The 10,551-nt window shown below is 39.4% G+C and overlaps 1 protein-coding gene across 1 annotated transcript; it reads left to right on the plus strand.

The window, feature by feature from the left end:
- The first annotated feature begins 1,042 nt into the window (after positions 1–1,042).
- Positions 1,043–7,150, plus strand: LOC307151576 (uncharacterized protein). Its single transcript, XM_079859672.1, has 5 exons — positions 1,043–1,245; positions 2,556–2,663; positions 2,745–2,798; positions 5,048–5,236; positions 5,715–7,150. The coding sequence occupies exons 1-5, from the start codon at positions 1,113–1,115 to the stop codon at positions 5,876–5,878; spliced, it is 648 nt and encodes a 215-aa protein (XP_079715798.1). The 5' UTR covers positions 1,043–1,112; the 3' UTR covers positions 5,879–7,150.
- Positions 7,151–10,551: the final 3,401 nt, after the last annotated feature.

The raw sequence follows: 10,551 nt of genomic DNA on the forward strand, positions 1-10,551 counted from the left end.
TGTGTGTGTGTGTGTGTGTGTGTGTGTGTGTGTGTGTGTGTGTGTGTGATAGGCGTGTTGGGTTTTGAACCACCTTTGATGCTCTGTGTGAATCATAGGAGAAACTTCGCTTAAACTGTAAACAATCAGCAAAAGGATATTCGCTCTATGTCTTTAAAAATATGAGATGACATTTTTCTACTCAGCCTTCAACCATCCAACATTAAAAGGACATTTACAAGTGTAAAAGCATAAACAGCTACAACAGACCATGAATAACCTTGATTATTTCCACAGCAATATTACAGATGCGTTAAATATAACTGTATAAATCAGTCTGACCTGAGTTGGGTGGTTCTAGCTCTAATGCTCTATAGCCGTCAGAACGTTTAAAGCATTTCAGTTCGCTGGCGTTCTCACTTCCTCTGAACAATAAACGCACAAATACTGCCTCAGCACTTTACAAAACATCCGCTCTTCAAGATGCACGTGGAGATTCGTCTGATCCATGACGAGATCACAAGGAAGAGTTGATTACTTTGATCAAATATTTGATGTTTTTTTTTTTAAATGTTTTAGATTTAAGTATGAGAATTGACTATATTAATAATGATTTTCAGTTTTGTTCAAGGTAATTGCAGCAGCAGTTTTTCAATAAGGGAAGAATATGTAAAAGGTATTTGGGGTATTCAACACAACGTGTGTGTGGGGGGTAAATAACCCACTTTTATTATTTATTTTCACACAAAATCTGTTACATTAATCTTCAATAAAAACTCTCTCACACACGTTTATTATATATATATTTTATATATATATATATATGTATATATATAGGGCTGATTTGAAACCGCAGAATAAACATACCGTTATATCGTTTGTTGATGTGGACGCAAAGTTATGTTATAGTTAATTTTATAGTTATAGTTATTTTTATAGTTATAGTTATTAACGGTTATTATACATTTATAGTTATTTAAAGGGCTTTAATTAAAGAGAAATGACTCTGACACAGTGGGCGGAGACTGAACATGAGAGTTTAAACTGAGGAAGTGAAACTATCATCACTGTGAGCATCAGTGCAGAACTACTAGATCCTGAGGGAATATAGTTAAAGTTCGAGCACATTCAACATGAGTTTCCAGATCTACTTTACAGATATTAGACACGGACTGGAGAGAAGAAGAGTTTCTGTGGCGAATTCAGAAGAGGAGTTCAGGAACACAGTGCAGGAGTTAAAGAGAAAACTCATTCCTGAAGACCAACGTAAGTCCAACACTTCAGTCTTCTGTGTACATTAGCTGACATATGTGAAGGAGATTGTGATGTTAAAGGGGTCATATAATGGTACATGCACTTTTACAAGTTGATTGTACTGAAATGTGTGTTGGCAGTGCCTGTACACAACCATCATAAAATGATAAAAATCCATCCAGTGTTTTTTTTTAATCTTCTTTTATGTATTCCCCCGTCTCAAATCAAGCCGTTCGACCATGTGACGTCACACAGTCAGACGCCCGTCCCACGACTGTTGATTGACAGCAGCGTTTCAACATAGACCCGCCCTCGCTCATGAGCGAGCTGTCAATCATAGCCCGCGCGAACCGGCGCGTCAGTGTTGATACGCTGGAGTGCTGAGCAGAATGGCATAAGTGATTGTGGTGTTCTGTTCTTGGGTGTAAAAACGATCACAGCATCATTTTGATGTTCCTAAATCCGAACCGCTGAAGACGCAGTGGCTGAGTTTGTTTTCGAAGGGAATATTCCCCATGATCAACGTCAATGCTGTCATGTTTGCGCGAATCATTTCACCAGACTGCTTTACAAATGAGGGTCAGTAAAGCTGGTTTTGCTAAGAAGCTGCTCCTGAAAAAACGGATCAGTACCAACTATTCGTGTTCCTGCTGCACCTCCAGAAGAAGAAGTGAGTGTAACGTTTAATTAATCTTTATATTAATCTTTATATTAATCTTTGCAAATCGCTTGCACGCTTCAGGATGAATGTGGCTGTTTACACTCAGGTACATTACGGCATGTTTTCTATGTATGACGTTATCAATATAATTCATAATCCCACGTTTATAATGAACAACGCATTATGGTTTTTGTGTTACGGTGTTCGCACAGAACAGAGGGGCGGGGTCAGCAGAGGGGCGGGGTCAGCAAAGCTCATTATCATTTAAAGACACATACACTGAAACGGCGTGCTGAAAACAGAGCTGTTTTTGACCAGGTAAAATGAGTGTTTTCTTACAATACTAATGAGAATTTTTAATTAAAGTATATTACAAACTTTTCATTTAGACCCTAAAGAATCATATTAGCTTGTACAAAAATGGCATTATATGACCCCTTTAACACAGAAAATCTGTATTTGAATGTAGATTCAGCTCTTATTAACAGAGAAGCCTGAGATTGAGAAGTTAGCAAATAAAGAACAATTCAGAAAGCACATATAAATGAGGAAAACATCGCTCTCTGATATCGTGTGTGTGTGTGTGTGTGTGTGTGTGTGTGTGTGTATGTGTGTGCGTGTGTGTGTGTGTGTGTTCTCTGTTCCTCTTGTTTCTTCACAGTTGAAGACACTATTCTTCGCTGCCGCTTCAAGCCACTGGAGGATGATCACACACTGGGTTTCTACAGCATTAAACATGAGGATCATATTATCGTATTGCACCGTAGAAGTATGCATTATTTACACTAGTATTCGACATTATTAAAAGCATTTATTTATAGTCTTAAACTAACTGACCTTTTCACTTCAGTCTCCGTTAGAGAGAAACGCCCCAGAGACTCTTCTCCTGTTCACGAGTCGACAGGTCAGTTTCACAATCCCACAAATGCTTGTTCCCTTTCGAGAGGTCTCCTATTGCGTAAGTAGCTAACGCTATGGGAACTTCCCTTCAAAACGCTGTGCGTGCTTGACTTCGCTCTAATACAGCTCGAGGCAAATGTCTGAAGCCGTGAGAGTAAAGTATGATCCCAATAAGCCAGTCAGTGACGGGCTTCATAAGGAAACATAAAGAGTGGCCAAGGAAGGAGGGCCAGTCTAAGATATATTTGTAATAACGAACTGTAGTTCTGTAACCGGACCGGAATAACGGGCCCATGTTAACAGACAAAAACCCCTTATACTGAATGCATGGTATGTAGGGTTGGGTATTGGTTGGGTTTTATCCGATACCAGTACCTACTCTGTATTTTTTAAACGGTTCCGGTGCTTAAACGGTTCTTGAACTGGTACTTAAGAAAACGAAATCACACACACTTTGTCAAAAAATAATATGTGTGTTTGTGAGTGTGTGTGTGTGTGTGTGTGTGTCCAAACTGGACACAATATTAACTTAAATCTTTAAAGATTTTCTGATTTCTGATTAAATAAAAAATGGTGACGTTTAATAGGCTACTGATGTAAAACACTTCAGTTAAGATCAACATTTTGTCTTCACATATTATGACTTTTACTTTAAAGCAGAGAAATATCTGACACGGAGCAGAAATATTTAACACACACAGTATAGATAAAGATTTTGCACATGTTGTCACACTCGATAGCAACGGTGTTTGCTAGCCTATATGCAAGATTTGCAGTTGGCATTAAAATACTAGACTTACCTGAAGAGGAACGGCTGCTTTTATCATCATCTGATGTCCACCACCACACTGGCAGCCTACTGAACTTGAACTTTCGTCAAGCGTGTCAGAGGTTTTGGGTTCTAATCAGCAATTCGTCCAGTTTTTTTTCTCTCATCAAAACCGATTATGCTCATCAGTGGTTGTATATCAAGCAGGGACACGTTTGTGTGCATTATGATTTCACCAGATTGAAGCGCGCGTCCGAGTGAAGACGCGTGTGCGCGAACCACAAGAGAAAACACATTATTGATTTAAAAAACACATTTCAGCGAACGATCGAAATGAATGCTCTGCTGGTTAAATGGAGATGTTTTATTAAAGGAACATTCATGCCGCGAGATGTTTTATAGGGGGTGGTCAGGCATCGAAATCAGGCACCGAAATTTTCGTTCTTATTCGGTCTCGTTACTACCGTTTACGGCGGAACCGGTTCCCTATTGGAACCGAGTTTCGGTACCCAACCTCGAGGGCGGGGTGGCTTCTTGAACATAAAGAAAGCTAGCCCCGGGCGCTTAACATTGCTCGTGACTGTCTGCTCTGACATCTCTTGTGAACGGCGCAGTTTGCGCGGCTCAAACAAGGGGAGAGAGAGCGGGAAGCGGAGTCGTCCTAAGGCGAAATCAGCCAGTCGAGCCCGCAGGGTGGGGAGATCCATAGCGAGTGCAGCTTCTGCATGGTAACGGCCCAGACAGGAAGCGCAGAGGGTTAGACGGTCTCCGCTCCACCGACGAGAGGGCCTCTGCACGAGGCCTAGTTGGTGCAAGGCATTTGAAACAACGCCTCACTGGAAATTTCTCTTTTAGAAGTGTCGCGGCGGCAAACACTTGTGATCAGGAAAGGAAACGGCGCGCCGGAATGGCTCAGCAGAACAGCGGTGAAGGCGGCGAAGGCTTCAATCCGGAGTTTCAGCGAAGTGGAGGTTTGCTGAAGGAGATTAAATCTAGCCTATGACAGCTCGGGGGGCTGAATTTATAGCCTCGGGCCACGCCCGTTTTGGCGGGCTCTAACGCAGCAGACGCGAATTGCCCTGATTGGACTGCGCGTCTGAGTCGCCCTGTCATAGGTTCATGCAGTTGCCGCAGCACAGCCAATGACCGCGCTCGCTGCTCATCTGTGTATGCTGCGCTGCGTTTTAAAAATTTGGCTTCATATTCTCAAAAAAGGAGTTTTCCCATTGCGTAAACTATTACACAATAGTCGTTCCCTCTTCTCAGGGAACTGAGGTTATGTTAGTAACCGAGACGTTTTCTCTATCAGTGGTTTTGCATTACAAACATTTTTATAATAACATGTTAATGGCGTTTACCTTTTTTGTTGACATTTTTTCTTTTTTTCCTGAGTTTTTTGCTTCATTTTGTGGCAATATAACTTGAAACTTTATTATGATGAGTGTAAAATACTTTTGATTATTGTGTTCGCTGTTTCTTCACAGTTAAAAACTCGAAACTTGACAACTCTGATCTCAAGCCACTGGAGGATGATCACACACTGGGTTTCGGCATTAAACATGAGGATGAAATTTCCTCCACATCATCCACGAGAGAATGGCCAGTTCAAGCCCCCAAATACCGGAAATATTCACCCTGCTCCCCCCGTGAAGGGATTAAATGTTCAGCAGAAGGTCAGTTTCTCTTCTGAGTGTAAAGTCCACAAATGCTTGTTTTCTCCATCAGTGGTTTTGCATTACACACATTTATAAAGGCACTGATAGACAGATCTGAGGCAAACAATCATAATCTCCACATCGTCTCACAGTGTCAGGTCTCTCTGAAGAGAAATATATAAGAATATCCAGGACTGAATCTAGAGTTAAATATGAGCTCTTAACATGTAAATGCATTAAAGTCACACTAAATTCAGAGAGGAATCTTAAATCATGTTTCATTATTAAACAGTGATAAAACACATAATCCATCATAAATATATTCATACTGTCCTCTACATAATATACATGTAAACTTTATTATGATGAGTGTAAAACATGTTGAATTATTGATCCTTCATACAATTAAAGTTAAAGGTACAGATTGACAGATTCACGACACGATATTTTCAGTTTCTGACGGATGTTTTGTTCTGCTCCACATCATCTCTCACAGTCCTAGGTTCATCTGAAGATGATGAGGATGATGAATTAGTACAAGCAAGACGCCGACGTCCTCCAAGAAGATTCCATCCACCAGAAGATGAAGATGAAGATAAAGTAATTCCCAGGTCTCAGTCAATGGATAATTTATTACTTGACATGAATCAGCCTCAGTGAATAATGTTGAATAATGTTGAATAATGTTGAATAATGTTGTGTATTGTAGTTCAGCCTCTCATAATCATCACATCAATCACATGTGTGTTTATATCAGGTCAGTGTGTGATACTGTTTACTGTTGTTCAAATGAGCTCCATTATACATTCACTTTACAGAAATATTTCACTTTCAGAGGCCGACATCAGAAGAGAATATGATAGTGAATTTTATGGTAGTAAATTTGAACTAAATCACACTTTAACTCACATGTGTCGCGCCGCTGTGACGCAATCAGCCTTTATATGTGGCCTTCGGAGCAGGCACGTGCAGAGGGGGGGGGCGTTGGGTGCTCGAGCACCTGCCCCTTTGCCCCTTGATGTCCAAAGTGCCCTTTTGTCAAGGCAAAATTCCCTCTCCTTTTTTTGTAATTAAAGGCCCTTTTGTGGATGCCTGCCCAACCTAACTATTAGTAAAATTAATTAATAATAATTTAGCCGTAAATAAAATGACCCACATGATGACCTTTCACCTGACGAACTCATCCGGGACGATTCCTCACGCTGCACGCACATTTTTTTAATTTCGCGCTACGCGCACTACCAGAAGATATCTTCAAATCTGCGGCTGCTGGTAAGTGGCGTTTCATTCTCAGCGAAGTGATTTTGATGTTTGTTTGCTTATTAGGCTATTATTATTTTACAAGGACGACGTGAAGAGAGCATGCAGAGATGTTGTTTATATTGCAGTGTGTAGGCTATAGAAGTAACTGTTTTCCTGAATGCCATCAAGATTGAAACAGAGACTGATTTCATAGCAGGTCAATAAACAAATAGTTAAAATTAAGTCACTTACATTTTAGACGCAATGACTGTTTTTGTTCTGTTTCAGCAGCGAAAATAGTTCCAAACAAAGATCACCGCAAAACCATAGCGCATCTCACAGCAACATGATTCAGCGTCAAAGATTCAATTACCCATTCACAAACTGCCTCATTCTGAATAAATCAGCTTTTTGAATGAATCGTTTGAATGAATGACTCAATGACTCGCTCATTAAGACGGTCGCCTGCCGCCTCCTACTGGCGGTTTAGTTTCATAAAGTATCATCTTTTCAACATTCCTTATTTTTGTATGTATATTCAAAAATATTTAAAATAATCTAATTTAATACAGTTATAATTTTTCAATGTAAATTATTTAATTTGATTGGTAACAGCCTAGTGTCTTATTATTTTATTTGAATATATTGATCAAATTTAAGAATTTGAAATGAAAGATGGAGCATACATTTAATAAAATTAGGGGAAAGATGCCCTTTATAAAAGGTACAAAAAATTAGTTTTCAAACAGTGATGTAATGAAACATTGACAATTTAAGTTTGAAGGGAGAAAAGCCACTGTTTAGGCTATTAAGGAAATGTAATTTTGCCAAAAGAAGAACTTTTATTTTATATAAATGTTAATTTTAAATCAGCCTACTTCAGTGTGATATGTTACCATATTATCATGCTTAACACTAAGAATGTGAATAATTGTAATGTGATGATCAGATGAAGATATCTAAATCAAAGAATATGGGCGGTTTGTGGGTGGATTAATTATTTTTAACAGTGGATTCGGGTGACTCAAAGTGCACCAGATGAATGAATTTATCTTTAAAATGTACTAAATTTTCTTCCGGGGGGGCATGCCCCCGGACACCCCTAGAGGTAGCGAGCTCAACCCAAAAAAATACTGTGGGAAACACATTAGGCTATATGATGATCTACAAAAAAATACAAATTTAATTATCTTATTATTAAAATACATTATTAGGATTTTACCACCTCCGCCTCATTTTAAGCCAGGAAAACACACAGCCCTATTTAAAGCCTTGTTCCATGTGCCCCCCTTTTATACTTTGAGCACCTGCCCCTCCAGAGGTCTCTGCACGGCCCTGCTTCGGAGGATGCATTGGGACACAGCTACTATGTTGCTGTCTGGGGATCTAGCAACACTCGGATGAGCTCTAAGGTTTCACAAAGATAGACTTTGACTATGGCTTAGATATAGTAGATAGTCAGACTTCAGATAGACATCTAAATAAGACCGTTGCACAAAGCACTTAAGACTCTGACTATCTTAAGTAGGACTACACTGCAATACATTCTGGGTAAAACTAGATGTACCGTACTGGCTTTCCCAAAAATAAATGATGTGGAGCAATTTGGCTGTATTGCGTGTTTATGTATATAAGTTGTATATTTTAAAAGACTGTCTGGAGTATTCCTGTGGATCATGGATAATTTAGAGTTTTGTAATTATTTGCCATTACTATTTAAGTTGTATATCAAAAGTCATAAGTTTAGACACTTAACATCCATAATGTGAAAACGTCACATCCATAACAGTGGTTAACAGTAAAAAGCGACTGAAGTGCCCTTGAGCAAGGCACCTAACCCCTCACTGCTCCCCGAGCGCCGCTGTTGTTCAGGCAGCTCACTGCGCCGAGATTAGTGTGTGCTTCACCTCACTGTGTGTTCACTGTGTGCTGAGTGTGTTTCACTAATTCACGGATTGGGATAAATGCAGAGACCAAATTTCCCTCACGGGATCAAAATAGTATATATACTTATACTTATACATACTAAGTATGAAAAATCTGTGATTTTTTTTTTTCAAATGACCCTCCCATTAAATTTACAAACCTCTACCAAACGGTTGAGGTGCCTGTTGATGGTAAAAGTCAGTTATCTGACTTTGGCATGGGTTTGTTGTGTTTTACTGAAATAAAAAACATTTTTTCCCCCAAAAAAGTGGTTTTATCTTGTAGCCCTGGTCCCAGAGTTTTTAAAAAAAACAATGTTAACAAAATTAAACTCATTCCCACTGTACCTAGTAGAACACTTAAGTAAATGTCCCATTGAAATGAATGGGATTTTATGGATTTAGGTGAAGAAAGTGTACACATAATACATTTTACATTACATACCTAAAAAAGTAGTAGTATGTGCATGTCTGTCTGTGTGTGTGTGTATGTGTGTGTGTTTGTGTGCGCGTGTGTGTTTGTATGTGTGTGTCTGTGCGTGTGGATGTCAGTGTGTGTGCATGCTTGCGTTTGTTTGTATTCCTGCATGTGTGTGTGTGACAGTATCATCCTAAACCAGCAACCCTTCGCTCAACAGCACCATCTACAGGCTGATGAGTGTACAGTCACTAAATGTGCACATAACCCCGGGGACCAAACAGACTGTTTGGACCAAACAGACTGTAGGTATCGTTGACCAAAAATTCAGGAAAAACTTTGACAATCCCTATATGACCGCTTTGCTAGCTATGCGTAGCCTCTAGGATGTGATCTAACATGGCATGAAACATGTCCCACCCACCTCATTAGTATACTGCCCAAGCATAACACATTGGGTATTGGTAAATCGGGTATATGGCTGATACCTAAAAAAAAGTAGTAGTATGTGGTCATAATAAAAAGGAAGAGTTGTATTTAAAAGTCTCTTATTGTTCTGATTAATCAAGCTGTCTATAAAACGAACAAAAACAAACCCTACAATTTAATTAAATAACACATAATATAAAGCTAGACAAAGTTAAATGCATTAAATTGATTAAAGCTACAATTAAACATTAGCAGTGTGTGTGTAAAATGTGTTTTCATGCGTGTTTCTGCTTGTAATTACACTGTTCTGACCAGCAGGAGTCGCCAGAGTGGCGCTGAGAATCACTGAATCAGTTCATGAAGCAAATGATTCAATCAATTCAAAGTATCATTAAACTTCTTTTTCCCATTGCCAGAGCTTAATCATCCATGACAAGTGAATTTCAGAAGGTGAATTATATTTAGAACATAACATTTATCATGTTTTATTTAAATTAATGTAATCCATCCACTGTATCGTGTTCTCTGCATATCTGGTTCTGTGGATCAGAAGGTCGGTGTGCTCAGTCGTAACAGAGGCTGCACATTTCACACAGACACGTGATCAGACCAATCATCACATTGTAAGAACCAGAAGGATCAGTGAATAAAAGTACATTGATTTGTTCCTATTCAAGCTACAGGCTTTCTGTGCGCTGGTTAAAAACTGAAGTCTCTGCTTTTCTTTTAACATTTGCTGCATATTGTCATATATCAGTGATGTAAGTTAGTTTCTATATATGTAATGACTGTGGTGTGTTTATATATTAACATATAATGCAGAGTTAGCGAGTATTTAATCATATTCATGAGAGGAGCATGCTGGGAAGTTTTCATTGGTCGGCTCCTCAACCCTTTACTGGACAAAACGTGGTCATGTGACTGAAGGCACCTCATTAATATTCATGAGTATGCCTGATTTATATCTCCATGGCTGCTCTTTTAGTTAGAAACCACAGAGGTATCTTCATGTGTTGTTCGTCTGTGCGCTATTAGTCTTCTTCTCAGTGCTCTACACATTTAATCAGCTGGTGTCGTCACTGAAGAGCGCGAATCAACACATGATGACAGGTATATAAACAAAACGTCTCGGGTTACGAATGTAATCATGGTTCCCTGAGAAGGGGAATGAGACACTAGGACGCTAATGTAGCCTTGGTGCCAGCCCGAACACCGCCCACAACATTTTTGGTCGGGAAGTTCGGTCTGGACTCGATCCATTGAGGAGTAATTATGCTCGGCTTCCAGAAGGCCGAGCCAATCAAATTGCCGGCAGGGCG

This window comes from Squalius cephalus (assembly GCF_949319135.1).
Source record: "Squalius cephalus genome assembly, chromosome: 23".
Classification (NCBI taxonomy): domain Eukaryota; kingdom Metazoa; phylum Chordata; class Actinopteri; order Cypriniformes; family Leuciscidae; genus Squalius; species Squalius cephalus.